This window comes from Zingiber officinale, chromosome 8B (assembly GCF_018446385.1).
Source record: "Zingiber officinale cultivar Zhangliang chromosome 8B, Zo_v1.1, whole genome shotgun sequence".
Taxonomy (NCBI): Eukaryota; Viridiplantae; Streptophyta; class Magnoliopsida; order Zingiberales; family Zingiberaceae; genus Zingiber; species Zingiber officinale.
This window is the reverse complement of record NC_056001.1, coordinates 30,842,389-30,867,224: the sequence shown is the minus strand read 5'-3', so window position 1 is coordinate 30,867,224 and position 24,836 is coordinate 30,842,389. Positions and strand designations below refer to the sequence as shown.

Below are 24,836 nucleotides of genomic sequence, written 5' to 3'. Positions count from 1 at the left end.
TAAAAACTATTATTAACGGCGTACTTTAATTGCACGCCGTTGATGATGCGCTGCGGAAAGTCACTTTTGTTGTAGTATATATTTTCGTTGCTATAATATAGATTATTCATTTTTGATCATATTAATCAATATTATAATGGAAATTTACCAAATCACGCACCTAGACATCTTAATTGATCAAAAAGCGTATACTACTTTGGTATTTACCAAAAGACGTACTTTTTCAAGTGCACTTCCCTTTTTATCCTTCTGACAAATCAAACTTTTTTTTTTATCGTTTTTCTTTTCTCCCTCTTCTCTTTTCTATCTCCTCTTTCATCAACGACATTTAAAATTTAGTTAATTTTTTTATAACATTTTTAATACATTTAGAGAAGCTAAAATAAACTATGAATAGTAAATTTAAACTACTTACAACATCAGAAATCCACAGGAACTGAAATGGGTGTAATCTGAGGTCTCTAGGTCCATCAGTGGGTTTCGGTCAAAACTCACTTATGGACCTAGAGAGCTCCGATTGCACCCATTTCAGTTTCTATGGATTCCTAGTATTGCAAGGAGTTCAAATATGCTATCCATTGCTTATTTTGACTTTTAAAAGGTGTTAAAATACAAGAAGAAAGAATCAGCAAAAAAATTTCATATCAGGCCCACGTTGGGCCTGATATGATTCATATAAGGCCTAACGTGGAGCTTTTTTGCTTATTCTTTCTTCTTATATTTTAACTCCTTCTACAAGTCAATATAAATAATGGATAGTATATTTGAACTCCTTGCAACATCAGGAATCCACAGGAACTGAAATGAGTGTAATCTGAGGTCTCTAGGTCCATCAGTGGGTTTTGACCGAAACTCACTGATGGACCTAAAGACCTCATATTACACCCATTTCAGTTCCTGTGAATTTCTGATGTTGCAAGAAGTTCAAATATGTTATCCATTATTTATTTTGACTTTTAGAAGGTGTTAAAATATAAGAAGAAAGAATCAACAAAAAGGCTCCACGTTAGGCCTGATATGAATCATATCAGGCCCACGTTAGGCCTGATATGATTCCATATCAGGCCCAATGTAGATCTCACTCTATTAGGAATGCTCAATTGTTTTAGGAACTCTTCATTTCCAATGTAGCATTTTATTTTGACTTAAATCTCAGTTCATGATGTATGTCTTTGTTGGGGGTTTGAAAAATTATGCACATTGGAAAAGCCTTAACTGCTGAATACCTCTTCAAATATGCTGGATTGGATATTGAAAAGTAATGATTTTTGCAATTCCTCTGTCTTTTGCTTGGTATCTTTTTCCCATTTAAATAATTGACACACTTTTCTTTCAGCCTTCAGAATTTGGAGTGGTGTCTCTTTGTCCTTTTCCCTTATTTCTCGTAAGTGATCTCATTTTCTGGATTAATTTTATTTTACAAAGAAAGAAGAAATAAGTGAGTCATGACTTATTTGCAGTTACATGCTAGTAGAAGAATTAGGTCTATCTGGTATTGTGTCAATTCTATTTATTAGAATTATACGTATCTTCTCTTTTTTCAATAACTATACTATGACTATATGTTCTAAGTGTTTGCATATGTATTTCTTACAGGTAATGAAACATTATACATTCTCTAATTTGTCAGAGAACTCTCAACGTTTTGCTACGGCCTTTTCCACTTGATTTCATCACTAGCTGAAACATTTATGTAGGAGGATATGCATTGATGCCCTTATCTATTTTTCTACTTAAAGCAATCATAAACACATTCATTATGAAATGAAGAGTTCCTAAAACAGTTGAGCATTCCTAATAGAGTGAGATCCACATTGGGCCTGATATGGAATCATATCAGGCCCAACGTGGCCCTGATATGAAATTTTTTTGCTGATTCTTTCTTCTTATATTTTAACACCTTTTAAAAGTCAAAATAAACAATGGATAGCATATTTGAACTCCTTGCAACATCAGGAATCCATGGAAACTGAAATGGGTGCAATCGAAACTCTCTAGGTCCATCAGTGGGTTTTAACTGAAACTCACTGATGGACCTAGAAACCTCATATTACATCCATTTCAGTTCCTGTGGATTCCTAATGTTACAAGGAGTTCAAATTTGTTATTCATAGTTTATTTTAGCTTCTCTAAATGTATTAAAATGTTATCAAAAAATTAACTAAATTTTAAATGTCGTTGATGAAAGAGGAAATAGGAAAGAGAAGAGGGAGAAAAGAAAAACGATTAAAAAAAAAAGTTTGATTTGTCAGAAGGATAAAAAGGGAAGTGCGCTTGAAAAATTACGTCATTTGGTAAACACCAAAGTAGCATACGTCTTTTGGTCAATTAAGATGTCTAGGTATATGATTTAGTAAATTGCCGATATTATAATATAGTATTTATGATCAAGTGTCAGCTATAATGGTGTTTATATTACAAAATCATAACCTATATATAGTAATTTTAAAGAGAGGATTATAAATGTATAATTGTTACATAATTATTATATGGCTGTAGCAGTTACTCATAAGTTGGTTATAATTATGATCTCATAATTATTATAATTGTTTAATAATTAGAAATTTATAGTTATTATAATAATACGAAAAATAAGGATATTTTCGAGAATAGAAATGGATTGAGACCGGATAAGATATTGTTTCGACAATAAAGAAACGTCAATTCCAATAATAAAAAAAACATACCTCTTTATTTTTTCCTAATTAATTTAAGAAAATAACATTGAATATAAAAATTAGTTTAAAATAAAATAGTCGCATGCGCGTCAGACATGATGGTCCCGCCCTTGCTGGCATCCTTCATTCCAATCAGGTTCAGGTAGAGAAACGTGTACTGTTAAATCGTAGATGTTTTGAGGCGAAGCATTGCCGACAGCAAAAAGGCAAGAAGATCCATTGCATCTTTGCATTCCCATCCGACAAACTCTCACTTTGGACCACCAAATTTTACTTCTCCTTCCATACTTTGAAAAATATCAATTTTATCCCTTCAGCTGCTACATCCATCTTCATTTCAACCCTAACATCTTTGTATTTTATTTTTACGATACATATTTGCTCAAATTAGAATGTAAATTGGCATAATATTTTATAAACAAGCTCTAATTCAAGCAGAAAAAAAAATAGACATGTGTTTATGTTGGAGATTTGTGAATGGAGAAGAGGTAGAAGATGTTGGAGATTTGTGAATGGAGAAGAGGTAGAAGAGGTACGGAGCTCCATTGTGAATGAAATTTTAGTCTTATATTGGGAGCTTCAAGGTAAATAGGTTGGTTTATATTGATTCATATGCATTGAGAATGTGAACAAATGCATGGAGAGATATTCTTTCTCACGCGTGGGTGCACAGGGGGTGCAAATTCAGGGCTCGGATTGCACTGAACCATGTTGATTCGTGTGTGGGCACGACCTGCCCGTGCCGAATGCCGGACTGGTTGGGGCAAAATTTGTCCAAGCAGAACCACCAACATTTTGCTAGGCAAAAGGGAAGCAATATCGCAGGCCTCAGTTCACTCAGCTCTAGACCGGTCCCTTCGCTCAGTTGTTCGCCCGCCCGGTCACTCGGAAGCGTGCTCGTCTGGTCGCTTTCTAGTCGTCGCCCGGCCGGCCTCCAACTCACTCGGTCAAACTCTTCATTCGGTCGACCTCTTCACTCAGCCGACCTTAGCCTATTTTGCTCGATCGGTAGCTAACTCGCCCGGTCGGCCACTGTGAAGCATGCGTTAAGCACTTGGTAAACACCAAGCCCTGCTGGCAACCTGAGATTATCAGCTCAGGCTATTTTGACATATAAGTGAATTTAATTCGATGTATTTAAATTCAGCTAATACTCAGTAAATCTCTGGCACAAATTGTTTTCATCAACAATCTTGAAATAGATTTTGGTTCTATTGAGATGACCACAGAACATAATATTGAGGTGCAATAGACTCAACACCTAAAGGCTCCCTCCGCCCCGATTGAAACTGTGGCAATCAATCATGGGAAAAGCCAGAGAAGTTCACTGAAGTTCAAGAGGTGGCAGCAGAAGATGCTCTTCTACTTGACCACACTTAACCTGGCTCGGTTCTTGATCGAGGGCCCTCCCAAGCATACTGAGGATGTTGATACGCAGACTATCAGTGCAGTGGAGGCATGGACTCATTCTGAGTTCCTTTATCGAAACTACATCCTCAACTGCCTTGTCGACTCGCTGTACGCTATGTATAGCATGAAGAGAACGACTAAGGAGCTATGGGAGTCCCTAGACAAGAAGTACAAGACGGAGGATATAGGGGCCAAGAAGTTCATAATGGGCCGATTCTTGAATTACAAAATGGTTTACTCTAAGACAGTGATCAGCCAAGTCCAAGACATTCAGGTGATCTTGCACAAGATCCACTCAGAAGGGATGGTTCTAAGTAAAATCTTCCAGGTGACTGCTATCATTGAGAAGCTGCCTCCCGACTGGAAGGATTTCAAGAACTACCTGAAGCACAAGCGGAAAGAGATGAATGTAGAGGAACTCATTGTTAGACTTCGCATCGAAGAAGACAACAAGAGTTCAAAGAGAAAGTTGTTCTCTCAAGCTACTGTGAAAGCCAAAGAATCCCAAATCTTCCAAGATGGGACCCAGAGGAGGCATCAACAAGAAGAAGTTCTCTGGGAAGTGCTTCAACTGTGACCGAGTGGGTCACAAAGCTTCTGAGTGCAGAAAGCAAAAGAAGAAGAAGCAGGAGGTCAACCTGAACGAGGGACCAAAAATGGACAACCTCTGCGCAGTGGTCTCAAAACTAAAGCTAGTCGGTTCAAACCCACGGCAATAGTGGATTGATACTGGAGCCACCAGACATGTGTGATGTAACAAGGAGCTACTCCACAACTTCGAAGAAGTCACTCGAGACAGACTGTTCATGAGGAACTCAGCAACCTCGGACATCATGGGCCAAGGAAAAGTGGTGTTGAAGATGACCTCGGGCAAGGACCTCACTCTGAATAATGTGTTGTATGTTCCAAAGATTCGGAAGAATCTAGTGTCCGGATCACTGTTAAGCAAGCATAGCTTTCACATTATTTTTGAGTCGGACAGAGTTGTATTATCCAAGAATGGAATATTTGTAGGAAGGGGCTATGTATCTGATGGGTTGTTTAAGCTCAATATAATGACGATTAGGCCTAAGATAAATAAAAATGAAAGTTCTTCCACTTATATGCTTGAGTCTTCATGTTTGTGGCATGGTAAACTAGGACATGTTAACTGCGATGTGTTGCGTAGATTAATAAACATGCAAAGCATACCTACATTCCACCTTGACCCAAAACACAAGTGTGAGATTTGTGTTAAAGAGAAAATAACAAGGTCATCCTTTCAACATATTGAAAGAAGCAACGAACCACTCGGGCTAATTCACACTGACGTGTGCGACCTTAAAGGTACACCAACATGTGATGGGAATAAATACTTCATCACTTTTGTAGATGATAATACAAAATACTGTTATGTGTATCTTCTCAAAAGTAAGGATGAAGCTATAGAGAAATTTGCTCTCTATAAAAATGAGGTTGAAAATCAACTTAATAAAAAGATTAAGGTGGTTCAAAGTGACCGAGGCAGTGAATACGTATCACCGTTCTCTGAGTTGTGTGCTGAACATGGGATCAGACACGAGACAGCAGCTCCTTATACTCCTCAGCAAAATGGAGTTGTTGAGAGAAAGAATAGAACTCTAAAGGAGATAATGAATGATCTTCTATTGAGCTCTGAATTGCTAGAGTTCATGTGGAAGGAAGATGTATTAATAGCTAATTATCTTTTAAATAAAGTGCCTCAAAAGAAAATAGATAAGAGCCCTTATGAGTTGTGAAATAGAAGACAACCATCCTACAAATATTTACAAATATGAGGGTGTCTTTCCAAAGTGTTGGTGCCTGATCCGAAAAGGATTAAGATATAACCAAAGACTGTTGATTGCATATTTATTGGATATGCACAGAATAGCAGTGTGCATCGGTTTATTGTGTATGAATCACAAATACTGGAGATACACAAGAACTCAATAATAGAATCGAGAAATGTCTCATTCTTCGAGTATGTGTTTCCGTATAAGACCCGAGAAGTTGCTAGCTCCTCAAAGTGGGCATATGAAACACAAGGTGAAGATGATGATGAGGAACCAGTGGAGGTTGAGATTAGATAGAGCAAAAGAGCTTAGGTAGAAAAATCCTATGGATAGGATTTTATCACTTTCATGTTGAAAAGTGAGCCCCGAAGTTACTCAGAAGCTGTAGGCTCTTCTAATGGATCTCACTGGAGAGAGATAATTGCATCTAAGATAGACTCTATCTTGTAAAATCACACTTGGGAACTTGTGGATCTTCCTCCTAAAAGTAAACCATTAGGTTGCAAGTGGATCTTCAAGAAGAAAATGAAGTCAGATGACACAATTGATAAGTAGAAGGCCAGATTGGTAATCAAAAGATACCGATAAATAGAAGGCCTTGATTACATTGATACGTATTCTCCGATGTCGAGGATAACTTCCATTAGAGTATTGTTGGCTATTGCCGCTATATGGAATCTCAAAATACATCATATGGATGTAAAACTATCTTTCTAAATGGGGATTTAGAAGAAGAAATCTACATGGAGCAACCAAAGGGGGGTTCTGTGCCAGGACAGAAAAATAAGGTATGTAGATTGGTGAAGTTATTATATGTCTTGAAACAAGCACCAAAGTAGTGGCATGAGAAATTTGATAATACGATGAAGAAATGTGGATTCAAGATTAATGAATATGATAAATGTGTCTATATGAAAACCACAGAGAATAACTATGTCATCTTATGCCTATATGTAGATGATATACTTATCATTGAGAGTAATGATAAGATAATCAAATCCACTCAAGATATGTTGAACTCAAGATTTGACATGAAAGACATAGGCATAGCTGATGTGATTCTAAGAATCAAAATTGTTATAACAACAGAAGGACTTATTCTTAGTCAGTCTCATTACGTTGACAAGATTCTTGAGAAATTGACTAAGGGTGATACTGCATTGGCACGAATGCCGATAGATACGAGTCAATATCTATAGAAAAATCGAGGTGAAAGTATCTTGCAGATAGAGTACTCTCGAGTGATTAAAAGTATAATGTACCTGATGAGTTTTACACGACCAAACTTGGCCTACGTAGTAAGTAAACTGAGTAGATATACGAGTAATCCCGATATTGCGCACTAGAAAGGGATAACAAGAGTACTGAGATACTTGAGGTATACTCGTGAATATGGAATGCATTATACGAGATATCCTGTTGTGATCGAAGTATACAACAATTCAAGTTGGATATCTAATATAAAGGACTCTAAGTCTATGAGTGATATATATTCACTCTAGCAGGTGTAATCATTTCCTGGAAATATTCTAAACAAATTGTAATAAACAAATCCACAATGGAATCTGAGTTTGTAGTTCTTGACAAATGTGGTGAAGAGGCTGAATGGCTACGGTAATTCTTAGAAGATATTCCTAGATGGCTGAAACCTGCTTTGGCAATTTGCATACATTCGATAGTCAATCAGCAATCGGTCGGGCACAAAGCCATTTGTATAATGGTAAGTCTAGACATATACGTCGTAGACATAATGTCATTAGATAACTACTCTCAATGGGAGTTATCACTGTTAACTATATGAAGTCGAAAGATAACCTAACGGATCCGCTAACCAAAGGGTTAAACAGAAAGTTAGTTGCAAGTTCATCATGTGGAATGAGCTTAATGTCGTTGTCAGCGTTCAGTGCAGAAGACACCCATCCTATGCTGACTGGAGATCCCAAGAACTAGGTTCAAAGGGATAACTAATTTGCACTTACTAGACACACTATGGGGAAATGACCTAATGAATCAGTGAAGGATGGAGGTTAAGCACACGACTTTTAATGATCCAAGAAGAGTAATGTGGAATACTCTTAAGGGATCACCTATGTGAGAAAGAAATGAGGCCGCTTCGAAGAGAATTGGAGACACAATTTTTAGAGCTTCTCATAGGACTAGGTGTGTTCATGGCCAAGAACGAACACACTCATGAAAACTGAGTTGTATCAAGAAGAGTCCTGGATGAGATATGTCAATGGTTACACAGACGGTAGAATAGTTCAAGGATACCGTGTCTACTATCAGTCAGTAAGTAAGTAGATCTTCACAAAGCAAGGTTCAAAGGGTTAAACCTACCTGTCCTATACTAATCTCAACTGCTAAATGCTATCACATACCCTATTTCCATTCATGTAGGGGATTGTTGGAGATTTGTGAATAGAGAAGAGGTGGAAGAGGCATGAAACTTCATTGTGAATGGGACTTTAGTCCCACATTGGGAGCTCCAAGGCAAATAGGTTGGTTTATATTGATTCACATGCATTGAAGATGTGAACAAATGCATGGGGAGAGACTCTCTCTCACACGTGGGTGCACAAGGGGGTGCAGATCCAAGGCCTGTATTGCACTGAACCATGTTAACTCATGTGCGGGCACGACCTGCGTGCCCCAATTGTCGGATCGGTCAGGGCAAAATTTGCCCAAGCAGAACAACCAACATTTTGCCACGTAAACCTTTTTGCTGCTTGTGTAACGGATGCTTTAAAAAAAGGCATTAAAAAAATATTAACACAGCAAAGTGAAACGTTGGCGTTACCCAACTGGTAAATAATGATCATTAAACGATCATTAATGTTGTCATTGGTCGGAGCTCCTATATAAAGAGGCTGCGACCACAGGCAAAAGGTTACGCACATAGAAAAGCAGTAGACACTCTCCACTTACGTTTCCTCCTCCTCTGTCATACAACTTTTGCTCAGCGGAGTGCCCGTGATAGTTCAGGTACCACTCAGTTCGACGTGACCACCAGCGCTTAGTGGAATCATGGTTCACCGTTGTATCCTGGGAAACAGACGTCCAAAGAAAGCCTCGAAGCACAGTCAAAAGTGGGGCAAATCTGTTTCAAGGAAACTGCGTTTATCGCAGGCTTCTATTCGCTCAGCTCTAGATTGGTCGCTTTACTCAGTTGTTCGCCTGCCCAATCTCTTGGAAGCGTGCTCGTCCGATCACTTTCTAGTCTTCGCCTGGCCGGCCTCCAGCTCGCTCGGCCTCTTCACCCGGTTGGCCTCTAGTTCGCTCGGGTGCTCGCCCTTTCGCTCGGTCGGACTCTTCGTTAGGTCGGCCTTAAGCTTTGCTCAGTCAGCCTTAAGCTTTGCTCGGCCAGCCTCTTCGCTCGGTTGGCCTCTTCACTCGATCGGACTCTTTGTTCGGTCAGCCCTAAGCTTCGCTCGGTTGGCTTAAACCTCTACTTTGGGTCGGCCTCTTCGCTCGGTCGGCCTTAGCCTATTTCGCTCAGTCGACAGCTAACTCACTTGATTTGGCCACTATGAAGCCTGCATTAAGCACTTAGCAGACACCAACCTCTGCTGTCAACCTGAGATTATCAGCTCAAACCATTTCGATAGATAAGTGAATTTAATTCGTGTATTTAAATTCAGCTAATACCCCGTAAATCTCTAGTAGTGCCAACCGTTTATTTATATTATATAAATTAAGTTTATAATAATCAATAAAAAAATAATATTTAATGATTTAGCTAAATTTATCTTTAGTTGACAATTTTTTCTAGGAATTCGAATATTCATGTGGAAAATCTAAAACATGGCGGGTTCGAAGACATTATCGGGTTCGGGTTCAGATTTAGATTCGGAGATTTTTTAAAATTCCTGTAGTAAACTAGGACAAGTATGGGGATGTTATCCTATCTCTGAATCTGTCTCGATATCCCTAATAATAATAATAATAATAATAATAATAATTTCTGAGGATGAAAATTTAATCTCCAGGCCTGGGATCTGCTCTCATCCCCGCCCCCATTGTCATCTCTGTGGCAGGAATAAGGACGTGAATAGGGACGGAGCCAAGAATTTCATATTGAGGGGGCGAAATGTATATGTTTACGTTGAGGGGAGGCGATCGTGTCGTTGCCTCCTATTCGCTTCTTTTTCATTCCCTGTTCCTATACTCCATATATTTCTTATACTTAAAATTTGAGGGGAGGCGATCGCCATCATCGTCCCCCCCCCCAGCTCCGTCCCTAAACGTGAATAGGGTTTAATCTCTGTGGATTTAGAAATGAGGATAAAGACAGGTATAGAGAATGGCAAATTCATCCCCACTCCAGCCCATTACCATCCTTACTTTTGCCTCTAGATATTAACTTTACAATAATAAATATTAAGGGTATAAATTCTAGGATAAAAATTAAGTGGGCATTTCTTATTTTTATTATTGTTAGAAAGAAAGCCATCTCATTTTTAATATTATATTAAAAGAACATCTCATTTTATTTTCATTTTGAAAATACCTTTATTTTAATATTATTATAGCAGTTAATCATAGTTTGTATAATTAAAGTTATTCAAATTATACTACTCTAATTTAATCAAAATTATTATTATTGACTATTTTATCAACTTAATTAAAGTTATTCAAATTGATGGAAAATGCCCACTTTAACTGTTATAACTAGCAGTCATGATTATAACTATTACGATATATGACAATTACGACTATAGATGCTATTACTTTCTCTATGGAGGGGTGCAGTGGTAAAGTACTCAAAAGAAGCAATATGATAAAAGTTTACTTTCAGTATATGCATAAATTGTGCTCTAACCTTATAGATAAATTACGAGAAAGACCATTTATCTTTAGGTTTAATTAGGTAAAATTTAGAAACTTGGATTAATTTAAAAAACTATGACTATAGATCTTATAACGTGAAATAAGCTAATCAAAATTAATTGTTATACGTTATAACAATTATGATTATAATAATATTGAGATAAATGTGATTTTGTGATGAAAAATAGGATAGAAATCCTTTTATATATATTCTTGATATGGTGCCCAACTTCTTGTGCATGACATCTAGAATTTCAAGTGTTCGGATCATTTTCGGACACCCTGCACATTTATCGAGCAATGGATCAGATAATATATCATTTTTTAAAGTGAATACAATTAAAACGTCATATCATTTTTTAGCGCCCCTACCAGTTAGTCGTTGACGAGCATAGCGGACAGACAGTCGAACAGGATATCCTTATACAGAGAGTTATCGGACAGAGAGTTTTAATACCCTATACACCTTACCTTGGACACCTAAATTTTTTTTTTGATTTAATTTTTTTTCATGCTTGATACTATAACCCAAGTACAGATAAACACCTTATACCAAGTGGAACAATGCAGAAAAGAAGAAGAATTATCTTATAAAAATAGTTTTTAATTTTTTAGTATTGTCCCTATTTTTATCTTTTTAGCAATATTTTTATAATTTTATACATCTTACATGGCTCCATCCCTAATTACGTGTGTAAAATAATATATGAAAAATATTAAACTGATAAGAACAAATACTACATTTATCTTAACCAAAAGGTCATCCATAAGTTTAGTAAGGTCATACCCATATAATATTACAATGCTAGGATGACACTTGAGAATATTCCTAGCAACTTATTATTATAACGTGCTCCCCTTTATAAAAAAAATTAATTTAATATTATACTTGATCTTAATCAAAATGCTAAGAAAAGTATGTTTTTTAACATCACCGACTCAAGGTATTTATAGAAGCATCTCTGTTTGTAGTATTGTCAATTCTAAAACGTGGGACTAAATATAACTTTAAATTTTTAATTAATTAATAAAAAAATTTAATAATATATCGTAGTTGAGTTTCGAATTCTAAATCACTAATTATAAAAATTATTAATAAAATTTAAATTGTTTTCAATGTGAATAATAAAAAAATATTAACATACATTCATTTTGGGATATATATATATATATATATATATCAAAGCCGTTCTTTTGAATAATAAAAATCAGAGGCTTCCTTTTGATCTTTATCATAGATTCTAATAAAGTTTGGGGGCAAAGAATTAATCCTAAGAAACATTAGGGCAAAGTGAAATTTTGCTTTTCCGTTGTCTTGGCCATTTAAACGAACACATCGTGGCATTCCCGACGGCTCCCATTCCCTTCCACCACCAGATCGGGATCGGATCTCGACCTCAATCCGTCCTCGTCTTCGGCATGGGGAAGAAGGCAGTCTTGATCGGGTGCAACTACCCGGGCACCAAGGCCGAGCTGCGCGGTTGCATCAACGACGTCAAGCGCATGCGCCTCTGCTTAGTGGAGCGCTTCGGGTTCGCCGAGGACGACATCACCGTCCTCATCGACACAGATGACTCCTACACCATGCCTACCGGAGCCAACATCCGCCGCGCCCTAGCTAGCCTCGTCGCCGACGCCCAGCCAGGGGACATCCTCTTCGTGCACTACAGCGGCCACGGCACCCGCGTCCCAGCCGAGACCGGAGACGATGACGATACGGGCTACGACGAGTGCATCGTGCCCTGCGACATGAACCTCATCACTGGTATCCCTTTCCCCCGTCTTTTCCATCTTATCCTTCTTTTTATCTCGACGCTTCAAATGGTGTTGATTATGTTATGCAACATTACTCTTTTCACCAATGATGTATTTTGTTCAAGGAATATTTGAGAGATCAAACCTATGCTTAGGTTTATTGAAAACAGTAGATTTTATTCTCTGATAGAAGATTTTAGATCAGATTTTGGGGGAAAATTGTTCTTTGAATCAGATCTAAACGTCATGGAGTGATATTGATTCATCGTTTATGCTCTCTGTTCTATTTTGCATTATTAACGTCTTGGTCTGGCAATTAAGAAATTGAATCTTGAATTTTCAAAGTTTACCATGAATGCTTGACTTTTGATTTGTGTATCTTTGTTAGCGTGGTGTTTCGTTCGGTGCACTACGTATTCTTGTTGAGGAAATCATGTTTTACTTCAAATTTGGGGCCAAGGTTTGCTGCTTTTTTTTTTTTTTTTTTTTTTTTTTTGCTATTTTGAGTTCCAAATCATTCAAACATGCTTTAAGCCATTTCTAAACAGCTTGAGGATATTCAATTCATGATAATATGTGGTATTTTCGTTTGTTATTCTGTTTACTGTCATGATGTACAAGATGTTTAGCATATTTCATCCACATGATTAGTTCTTCCAGGAGTGTATATATGGTTGTAGATGTGACTGAGGTGAAAAACAATGGATAATTTTAGTTGGATGTCTGTCCCATAATGTCACCAAATTATGCTTAGTTCCCTTTATAACAATCATGGTGATGGCCAACTAATCATCGTGCTAATGGAAAAGTTCATGTCCTATCGCATTCTATTTGTATTCTATATTCTTATCATCTCACTTGAAATTTCTCTTTAAAAAAAAAACTACTTTAAGTATTCAATTTTTGAAGAAATATTTTGAGTGAAATTACTTGCAGGAGCATATGTTGCTTATATTTTTACATATTGCATCTTGCATCCTACTTGATCTATTCAATTTTAATGATATGAGGCAAATCACTTTAAATTGAATTAATAAATATTCAAAGCCAAGCACATTAATTTAAGACATTGAAATAAGATTATCTTTGAACCTTCTGTAAATAGAAATTCATTGCTCTCTCGATACAAAAAATGATCCCAAATATTTTATTTTATGAGAAAAATATTTTATTTTAGTGAACATTCTTGTTATTCAAAATTTGCTAAGCTTTCAAAAGTGCAGATCAATTTACCTAATTTGCTAATTAACCTAAACTCCTACACTCTACTTTGGGCTCAAGTCTCTGAAATTTTTGTTGCATTAGACTAATACATTAATGAATTATGTTTTTCGTTGTTTCACAATTGGGAAGTTTGTGTCCTAAAACTGCTTGGCTGATCTATGGCACTTGTATGTCTAGTTCATTGAGATGTATCATTGAATTTCTAGACTAATTGCCATATCGATTGATCTCCCCTATTCCAATTATCTTTTCTTTATTCCCAAATTTGTCTATTTACCATATTTGGGAACATGCTTGAGCAAATACTGATCCATCGACCTCATGTGGATGTGGGGGAAAAAACAAAAATTGTTAGTTTATAGAATGCCGCTAACACAGAGATTGATTATGAATTTGCCTGTTTCTATAGATGACGATTTCAGAGATTTTGTGAACAAGATTCCGGTGGGGTGCAAGATCACGATTGTTTCTGATTCTTGCCACAGTGGGGGCCTCATCGATGAAACCAAAGAGCAAATTGGCGATAGCACCAAGCAGGATGAGGACAGTTCTGATTCTAACTTCAGCTTCAGATCCTTCTTGAAACAAACAGTTCAAGATGCATTCCAAGGCCACCACCATGCCGATGATGATACTGACCGAGGGTATGATGCAAATGATTACATCAAGAGTCGGTCGCTGCCTCTTTCCACATTGATCGACATGTTGAAGCAAAAGACTGGGAAGGAAGACATTGATGTTGGGAAAATCAGGCCAACCTTGTTTGATGTATTCGGTGATGATGCGAGCCCGAAGGTGAAGAAGTTCATGAATGTCATCATGAGCAAACTGCAGCAAAATAGTGGAGAAGGTGGGTTCATGAGCATGGTTGGTAACCTGGCACAGGACTTTCTGAAGCATAAACTAGACGAGAATGACGAAGGGTACATGAAGCCAGCACTAGAAACCAAAGTGGAAAACAAACAGGAAGTCTATGCAGGAGCCAAGCGGGATAAGCACCTGGACAATGGCATTCTGATCAGCGGCTGCCAGACCAATCAAACATCTGCCGACGCCACACCACCTGGTAGTGTAGATGGATCGTATGGAGCCCTCAGCAATGCAATTCAGACCATTCTGAATGAGACAGGAGGTAATATTTCAAACCAGCAGCTGGTGATGAAGGCAAGGACTTTGCTATCCAGGCAAGGGTTTGCGCAGCAGCCGGGTCTCTACTGCAGTGACAATCATGTCGATGATCCTTTCGTCTGCTGAGAAGAGATGTTGAATTGAAGGGTGGTTGCTATTGTGTTTGTGATTTTGGCATGATCTAAATAAGTTGCTAAAAATGTTGAAGTGTTGCTGTTGTGTTTGTGGTTTTGGCATAATTCAAATAAGTTTCTAAAATGTTGTACTTAGAATCTCTTTTCAGTGTGTGAATTGTGAAACATGGAAGATTGCTAAGAAAGTTTATACTCATAAATAAAGTGATTATAGGTGAGTTATCGATATATCCTTTTTGTGTTTGCAGTGTGTGCGCGCGGCGGCGGTCACCTTTTCTATTTTTGCATTACCAGTCTAAGGGATCGTAAAGATCTCGAGAGTGAAAGGTCTTCATCTCGATCATCATTGAAGATGAGCACCATGATTAGGAGAGATTCAACTTCCTTCCATTCTTGAACTTCATAAGGTCTCCTTGCTTCGACGACAATTTTCACACTCAAAATTCACATGAACGTCGATCTAATACGACATATGTTCGGTAGCAAAGAAATATACGAAAGCAATAACACCCAAAAGGTGATATTTTATAAAGAAATCGTTGAAGATATTGTTCAAACTTCCAAGTCAGCGCAAAAGTCAGCCTGACGTCATGCTGATGCCACCAATCTTCCTGCCGACATATATCCCACCGGTCAACCTTCTCCGTTCGCAGCCACCAGTCAGCGCCCAGGAGTCCACCAAGCTCCCTCCAGTTACCAGAACCGCTTGCGAGTCAACAAAATCTTTGTCGCTTTCCAAACAAAAGTCAAACCCTCAGCATTTGATGTCAAGATTCTTGCAGCTGTCTGATGTGCTCATGCCGAGTTTATGTAAATAGAGGTAGAGATGACAATTTGTATCCATCCATGAAAAATATAACTCTATCCATTTAAATTAAATCAGTCTTAAAATAAATTTTATCGAGCTATCAACCTTCGATTCACTTTCAATCTTATTTTTAAGATTTAATTTCACATTCCATGACAAGACACAACGAAAGAAACTCTTGTGACGCGATTGAATGCTCAAGCTTCCATGTGACTCTCTCGCTATGTGGACACACTGCAAGAGGGAAGAAACATGCATAGTCGCCAGAATACACATAATCTCATTGTCGACATACTTTGGCTTCATTATCATATTTTATAATTTCCTAAAAATGCCAAATCTCGTGGGGTAACTTATTGACTTTCACTTTATCCCTTTTGTCTTTTTCTCTTTTTGTTTCAAAAAAAAAAAAAAGAATGTAAATCTTCTAAGTCGAAACACCTAACTCCATAAGCGATTACTTAAGCCATAATTAAGGTCTTTTAGCTTTGAAAAAGACTGAATTGTATCTACCTTTTAGATCTCCACACTTCACTTCATTGTGATGGGGAAAGCAATCGAATTATTTTATAATATCACTCATCGTTGTTGAGGTTTGGACAATGATATAGCTAGTCGGGATGCCCTAATCCACAAGTTTCTATGGGTACTCTTTTCGGTTGCCCTAATCACATCATTGAGGGGAATTCTTTGCTATGCTACATGTTTTAGTTATTTTTATGTATACATTAGCTTATCGAAACAAGCAACAAAGACTCGTTGAGTGCAAAAGTTGTTTCAATCATTGAGAGAAGTAGGAGTGGAGGGGAAACAGAGTGCTTTTAGAAAACAAAACTAGATCATCCTTTTCCTATTTTTGGGATTGAACCATATCATATCATTACCGATGTGGCAGAGACCAGAGGGACCACTCGGCAAGCCTAGAATTCGATCAGCGTGGATCCAAATCAGTTTGAAACGAACTCAAATCCGGTTGGATCAGCTCTTCCAAGTTCAACTCTAGTCAACCAAGCCTATGACTTGGTCAGCGTATTTGGATCAAGTCAGCCAACTTATGGTTGAACTCGAATTGAGTCAACTGACTCATAGCCAAATTCGAGTCGATCGAGCCGATTCATGGCCAAATTCGGCACGACATGATAATTGTAATAGTGTGCCCTTCTGTGAAGAGGAAAGAGGTGCACCCTTTCATAAATTCAGATCATCTCTTTACAACAAAAGGTATAGTGTGTAATATTGTGCATTGCTAGTTTTTATTTCATTATCTCCTCCTTCCAATGCCCTCCCATCCCTTTCATTAACTTAAACAATAGCAAAAGAGAAGACACACTAATTGAGTTGTTGCTTCCCGAAGTCTTCATCTTCAATCTTCTCCTCCACTCGAAGAAGAAGACATTAATGGAAGCGTAAGGACAACCGGGTTTGGTGGATCAGCTCCAATGGCGTCGCAATAAGTGTTAATTTGCTTGAATTAAACATCAAAAACAATTATAAGTAAACAGAGGAGGAGGGAAGAAGACATGGAAGGGAACAAAAGAAACAACTCAAAAGAGGAGTTGTGTGCTTTGTTTTATGTGTTGGAATGGTGTGGAAGTTGTAGGGTTGTTTGATCAACCCGTGACATGAAAATTATTCCCTTTCTTTCGAGTCGATAATGGGTGTAAGGGGACCCTTTGCTATTAAGAATTGAAGGTGGCATTGTTACTAAGGGCTGGTGTGATCCTAACTCTTTAATGTACATGTGTTCTTGGATTGGGTGGAACCCTAAGTCAGTAGGTCATGTCTATGTAAACTTACTTTATATTAGCATATCACCTTATGTGATCTAAAATCTCGATTTAAGGGGTTAACCTCTCAAGCTAGGTCAACACATCAACATCTTTAAGTAGACCTTCCAAATTGAGTTTTCTTGGGCTCCCCAAGCTCCCTACTCTGAGCTCCTTGAGGGCTCAACTCCGATCAAGCACTTCACTCCGAGCTACTTGAGCTCCATACTCTTAGTTTCTAAGACCAATCGATTATACACACGATCATTTGTGATTGAACGATAGATATTAACGAAGGTCGATGCCATAATTAATGTCAAGATTAATGGTTATAACCATGGAATAATTTCTCAAAGACCCTAGGCATGATCTCCCAAGTAAATACCAACACCTCTCAATATTTGAAGATATAGCCCCCAAAATCCTTCCTTAATGCAATTGACTACAAACATAAACTAACCCTAAGCACTTCATTAGTACTTTTCCCAAGTCCAAACTAAACCTCCTTCACACTTTGAGTGGCTGATGTAAGACTTGCTTCAGGTCAAGCATCCAGCTTTTTCTTCTCAATAATAAATAAATAAATATAATTTATATTAATTAAAAATCATGGTTGCAAATATTATCATCTGAATGACAGCAATTTATAATACTGCATCGGCCATGGCAGGAGAGCTGAACTACATACAGCTCTGAGTCCTGCCTCTCCAAACCCCAATCCACACTCCACCCTCATTATCTTCCCACCTTCCCCCAATTTGATGGCACCATCTTCAATTCTTCTCTAACCTCCCTGTCCTTGGCGAGTAACCCTAGAACGCCATTAAAACTCTCCTCCATCTTTCTCTCTTTCTCTTTCTCTTTCTATTGCTCTCCTTCAATCTTTCCAATTCCCCAGAATGGCACCCTGTGCATGCATGCGTGCATGGGTTCAACTGATATTGAGGGGCTTTGTTCAACTGATATCATCTCTCTCTGCTGTTCTTTTCTTCTTCTTTTTCCTGAGGTTGTAGAGATGCATAGGAATCGGAGGGGGAGGATGGCTGTAGTCGTTCTTGTGGTGGCGGTGGTGCTCTGCTCCTGGCTGCCTTTGGCTGTCGGCCATGGCGGCTCCGACTTGGAAGCTCTGTTGCAGATCAGGGACTCGTTCACAGACGACCCCGACGGGTTGCTTGAGGAATGGAGCGGGGGAAACCCGGACTACTGCTCCTGGCGAGGCATCACCTGCGACGAACTCGACAGGGTGGTGGTGGCGATCAACCTATCCTCCTCTTCTATCGCCGGCTCCGTCTCGTCTGGGTTCACCCGGCTGAGTCGACTCGCGGCCCTTGACCTCTCCGACAACCGTCTCACCGGCAGCATCCCGAGTCAACTCGGGAGGATCTCCACGCTATCCGCGCTGCTTCTCCATTCCAACGACCTCTCTGGGACGATCCCGCCGGAACTCGGCGACCTCTACGGCCTCCGGGTCCTGCGGATAGGAAACAACCCGAGCCTCTCGGGACCGATTCCGGACTCGCTGGGGAAACTCGGGAACTTGACCACTCTCGCCATGGCGCTCTGCAACCTCTCCGGACCCATTCCGAGCCGACTAGGCCGGCTTAGTCGACTCCAGAACCTGGTACTCCAGCACAACCGATTCGACGGCCCGATTCCGCCGGAGCTCGGCGAATTGTCCAGCCTCCAGATACTGAACCTGGCGAATAACTCGCTCCGGGGAGAGATTCCGAGTGAACTAGGAGAACTGAGTCAACTCACCTACCTCAACTTGATGTCCAATCGGCTCCACGGCTGCATTCCGAGGTCCCTCGCCAAGCTCACCGGGCTTCTCAGTCTGGACTTGTCGATCAACGAGCTCGAAGGCGATTTCACAGCCGAACTCAGCCAGCTGAGTCAACTCGGCTACCTTGTCTTGTCTGACAACGGCCTCTCCGGCCTTCTGCCGGAGACCCTGTGCCAGAATGCCACCAGCTTGCAGCACTTGTTCTTGTCCAACAACAACTTCTCTGGTCCAATTCCGACCGGCTTAGCTCAATGCCGATCATTGACGCAGTTAAACATGGCCAACAACAGCTTCTCCGGCGCAATCCCGGTTGAGCTTGGCGAGCTTACCGGTCTCACCGATCTATATCTAAACAACAACACCATATCAGGTTCAATTCCCCGTGATCTTGGCAACCTCAGCAAGCTCCAAACTCTAACTTTGTACCACAACGAGTTGCACGGCTCGCTGCCGGAGGAGATCGGCCAGTTGCAGCAGCTCCAGATCCTTTATTTGTACGAGAACCAGCTTTCCGGCGATATCCCGGTGGCTATCGGTAATTGTTCAAGCTTGCAAATGATTGATTTTTTCGGGAACCATTTCTCCGGCAGCATCCCGGAGGCCATTGGCCGCCTTAAGAAGCTCAATTTCCTCCACTTAAGGCAAAACGACCTCTCCGGCGTGATTCCCTCGTCGCTGGGCAACTGTCGGCAGCTTCAAATTCTCGACCTGGCTGACAACCGGCTGTCTGGTGGGATTCCGGCGACCTTCGGCAACTTGCGATCACTTGAACAGCTCATGCTCTACAACAATTCAATGGAAGGAAGCGTTCCAGACGAGATGTTCGATTGCCGTAACATCACAAGAGTGAACCTCTCCAACAACAAGCTCACTGGAAGCATGCTGCCGCTTTGCGGGTCGAGCTCTCTGCTTTCCTTTGACCTCACCAACAACTTCTTCGACCTCGAGATCCCGGCACAGCTGGGGAACTCACCGGCGCTCGAGCGGATTCGCCTCGGGAGCAACCGTATCACTGGCGAGATCCCGCCGTTGCTCGGGGAAGTCATCGCGCTTTCTCTGCTTGATTTATCGAGCAACTTGCTGACCGGAGAGATCCCCAAAGAACTTGCCGCGTGCAAGAATCTGACGCACATTGTTCTGAATAATAATCGGCTCACGGGAGAAATCCCGGCATGGCTCGGTGGCCTCCAGCAGTTGGGGGAGCTCAAACTCTCTTCAAACAGGTTCGCCGGAAGTGTTCCAATTGAGCTCTACAATTGCTCAAATCTACTAAAGCTTTCCCTCGACGATAATTCACTCACCGGCTCGCTCCTGCCGGAGATTGGCAAGCTCGCATCGCTCAATGTGCTTAACTTGGCCCGCAACCAGCTCTCCGGCACGATCCCTGCTTCCATTGGGAAGCTGAGCAAGCTCTACGAGCTCCGGTTGTCGGAGAACTTTTTCTCCGGTCCGGTTCTCGTCGAGTTAGAGCAGCTCCAAGAGCTGCAGAGCGCGCTCGACCTCAGCCTCAACAAGCTCACCGGAGGAATTCCCTCGTCCATCGCGTCGCTCGCCAAGCTGGAAGACCTCAACTTCTCCCATAATTCACTCACCGGAAGTGTCCCGCCGGAGATTGCCGAGATGAGCAGCTTGGTCACGCTTGATCTCTCCCACAACGATCTGCAGGGACAACTGGACCAACGACTCGCGCGCTGGCCACCGCAGTCGTTCATTCCCAACCTTGCCCTCTGCGGAGGGCCGCTCCCGCCGTGCGGCCTCGCCGGAAACCACCGCTCGATGGCCAACTCGGCGGCCGTGGCCTTCATCTCCGCCTCCGCAACGCTCGTCATCCTTCTCCTCCTCATCGCCACGGTGCTACGGGGAAGGCAGTGCTGGAAGCAGTCTGGCGAGGTGAACTGCACGTACTTCTACAAGAGCTCCTCGATGACGCGGCGAGAGCCGTCGATGAAGGGCTGGATGAGGCGGGAGTTCAAGTGGGAAGCGATCATGGAGGCGACGAGCAACCTGAGTGACGAGTTTATCATCGGCTCCGGCGGATCCGGCACCGTGTACAGAGCCGAGCTGGCTACCGGTGAGACGGTGGCCGTAAAACGTACTCTGCTCGGAAACAGAGACTCCTTCCCGCGAGATAAGAGCTTCCTCCGCGAGGTCAAGGTTCTGGGCCGCGTCCGCCACCGCCACCTCGTCAAGCTCCTCGGGTTCCTGAGCAGCGGCGACTCCGGAGAGCACCTCTTGGTCTATCAGTTCATGGAGAACGGGAGCTTGTGGGATTGGCTCCACAAGCCCGGCGTGAACCAGAAGAGGAAGCGCGAGGTGAGCTGGGAGATGCGATTGCGGATCGCCGTCGGCCTCGCCAACGGCGTCGAGTACCTCCACCACGACTGCGTCCCCTGCGTCCTTCACAGGGACATCAAGTCCAGCAACTTGTTGCTCGACCGCGACATGGAGGCGCACCTCGGAGATTTCGGCCTGGCCAAGGCCGCTGTAGGCGAGAGTTCCGTCGGATACACAGAATCCGCCTCCTGCTTCGCCGGATCCTACGGCTACATCGCTCCCGGTAACTACTCCCGCAAGGTGTTTACTACTCTGTTTACGATGATCCCCGTCGATTAAGCCTCCATTTTGCTTCAGAGTACGCGTACACGACGAAGGCCACCGAGAAGAGCGACGTCTACAGCATGGGAATCGTCCTCATGGAGCTCGTATGCGGACTGATGCCGACCGACAGGAGCTTCGCCGGAGACGTGGACATGGTTAGATGGGCGGAGTCGCGGATGGCGGCGGCCGAGTGGGAGGAGCTGGTGGATCCAGCTCTGAGGCCGATGGCGCCGGCGGAGGAGGCGAGCGCGCTCGAGGTCCTCAACGTGGCGCTGCAGTGCACAAGGACTGCGCCGGCGGAGAGGCCGAGCTCGCGGCGAGTCTCCGATCTGCTGCATCAGATTGCGCTAAAGAACGAAAGCAGGGAGTACAAAATTGCAGCGTAGTTAAACATTGTTTACTTTAATTCACATTAAATTGTAAATTATTTTTTTGGTTTTGGCCACTGAAATTGTTAAATTTTTTGATGAATTTTCTTAATTATTTCTTTTAGCATTCGAACTATATATATATATATATATATATATATATATATATATATATATATATATATATATATATATATATATAATAAATTAACACTATAAAATAATTTACAAATTGATATCAAATTCATCATACCTCTGATCGGTCCAGAGATCGATCAGGGACTCCTGATCATTTTCTGATCGGTCTACAGATCGATCAGGAGGTTCCCTGATCGGTCCAGAGACCGATCAGGAGGTTTCCTGATCGGACTGGTGACCGATCAGGAAAGCATGTCCGCAGCGGTCCGCACTGCTTTGTCCGCAGCATAACAATTCTCTCTCTCTCTCTCTCTCTATATATATATATATATATATCCGAGAATCGAGGTGGTAGACGTTGGAAGTATGATGTTCACGTTGACTGGATATGAACTTCGAACGACTGAGACCTGCAACAACAAAATGTCAGTGTCGAGCCAGGAAAGGGTTCTTTGACGTTGGCCTTCCGATACTTAAGTTAGATCTCCGGTGAAAGCAATAAGGAAGCGAAGAGAAACGAAAGTGGCAGAGTAACAGTAGCTATAATAGAATCCAACGTACATACCTCTGTTGAAGCTTAGAGTCCCTTATATAGGGCTCCCGGGAATGCGCGTGCACGCTTCTCGAGACGTGCGCGCATCTCAAAGATTTTCCTGATAAGACGTGTCAAAAAAGTGTTCCTGACACTATATTTCAACAACCCGAGCATATCCGGACAAGACAGTGAAAGTTTCTATCATACAATTCTCTACCTGACCATGTCATCCACCACGCTGTCTGTTGGTGGCACGAGTCCCTAAGAGGATAGCAGTCTATCCTTGTTTTGTCAGTTACTAGGCCGAGCGGGATGGCCGCTCGGCCAGCCTTCCTCAAGCTACCTACCGTTCTGCCCTTCGGCCGAGCGGTGTATCCGCTCAGCCCACATCCACTGTTCGCGCCTAGCGGGCTGTCCGCTTGGCTTATGCTTTGCTGGTACATAGGTTTTCTGAGCGTCGGAAGCTCGATTTGGTGGCCGAGCTGTGATATTATCATGTCAGGTCTTCCGATCGGGCAAGTGAGTTGCCCTCGAGCGGATGATGGCATGAGGGAATTGACTGCCTTGACTCTGACCTTCCACATGGCTATGACCCCCTGCGGGGCGGGGGCCCCACCTTACCACCGAATCACGTGTCTTCCCCTCAAGTCTAGTCGAAGGAGTCTGCAAGTCCGACTGACTGGACTGTTAAGTATGGGGATGGGCAAGCCGATCGACCGTAATATTAGTTAGCTCCGAGTGCCGAGCGGTCCGAGGGCTGACTCTTAAGGTCGATCGACGCCCCACGTGTTCGCACTTAGAGAATTCTTCATCTGCACCCCTAGGTCGAGAGCAGTCAAAGCCTGCGTCATCCGAATCTCCTCGGAATTCGTGCAAATCACCTCATTAAAGTCGAGCACGCGCCCACACCTGATAATGGCGCTCCTTAAATGCCGCCCTATGGGAGGGTGCCATGTGTCACCGCCGCAGTCACCCCACGTCCGAGGCGACAACTGCTGATGTGACGTTTGGCGATTTGAATTCAACGACCGGATTTGTGCTTCGGTCGCCAAGACCTAGATCCGATTGTTCCAGTCGGCCGAGTCCTATCTTTATAAAGTCGCGGCACCGCCTCCTTTTTTCACCTTGCGTCTCCTTCTTTTCGAGAGTTGTCGGCGACCCTGTGACCAGCGCTCCGGCGACTCCCCGTCTTCTCCCGCGGCGACTCCTTTCTGTAAGCCTCCTCGAACTCCCCTGTCGTTGGTCTTTCGCAGTCCCACCCTTCTTGTCCCACGCCTCAGTCCGGCGTCTGCTGTGTTTTTCCTTCCCAACTCCTTTTTCCTCGACCTCTCTGTCCTTCTCGATTTTCCGGCAATGGCCAATTCACCGCCGACGGACCCTGCTCCCGGACTCTGGTATACCACAATGGAGACCAGGTTCGATGCAGGTGACGCTGCGGGCCTCATAAATACCTTTGGCATTCCCTCCGACCATGAGATAATTTTGGCATCTCCATCCGATCGACCAAATAGCCCTTCGGACAGCACAATCTGTCTGTTCAGAGACCAGTTTGTGGTCGGCCTCCGGTTTCTCATCCACCCATTTATTCTCGAAGTTTGCAATTACTTTCGCGCCCCCCTCCCATAGCTTGTCCCTAACTCCTTCCGCTTTCTATGCGGTGTTGTCGTGCTGTTTCGACTGCACGACATCCCACTAACTCCTCGAGTCTTCCATTATTTTTATTATCACAAGCAATCCGAGGTGGGGAGCTATCTCTTTCAGTCTCGGATCGGTCTGGTATTCTTTGATAAGATGTCCACTTCAAATAAACACTGGAATGAGTACTTCTTCTTCCTGAGACTCCTCGAGCAGCTCAGCTTCCGGACCCAATGGCAGGTCGGACTACCACCTC

The 24,836-nt window shown here is 42.1% G+C and overlaps 2 protein-coding genes across 2 annotated transcripts; both read left to right on the top strand.

The window, feature by feature from the left end:
• The first annotated feature begins 12,040 nt into the window (after positions 1–12,040).
• Positions 12,041–15,177, top strand: LOC122015763 (metacaspase-5-like). Its single transcript, XM_042572789.1, has 2 exons — positions 12,041–12,473; positions 14,097–15,177. The coding sequence occupies exons 1-2, from the start codon at positions 12,128–12,130 to the stop codon at positions 14,939–14,941; spliced, it is 1,191 nt and encodes a 396-aa protein (XP_042428723.1). The 5' UTR covers positions 12,041–12,127; the 3' UTR covers positions 14,942–15,177.
• A 3,006-nt stretch (positions 15,178–18,183) lies between these two features.
• LOC122015458 (LRR receptor-like serine/threonine-protein kinase GSO1) lies at positions 18,184–22,396 on the top strand. The gene is made up of 2 exons (XM_042572355.1): positions 18,184–21,863; positions 21,938–22,396. Exons 1-2 carry the CDS (start codon positions 18,437–18,439, stop codon positions 22,288–22,290), a joined length of 3,780 nt encoding a protein of 1,259 aa, XP_042428289.1. The 5' UTR covers positions 18,184–18,436; the 3' UTR covers positions 22,291–22,396.
• Positions 22,397–24,836: the final 2,440 nt, after the last annotated feature.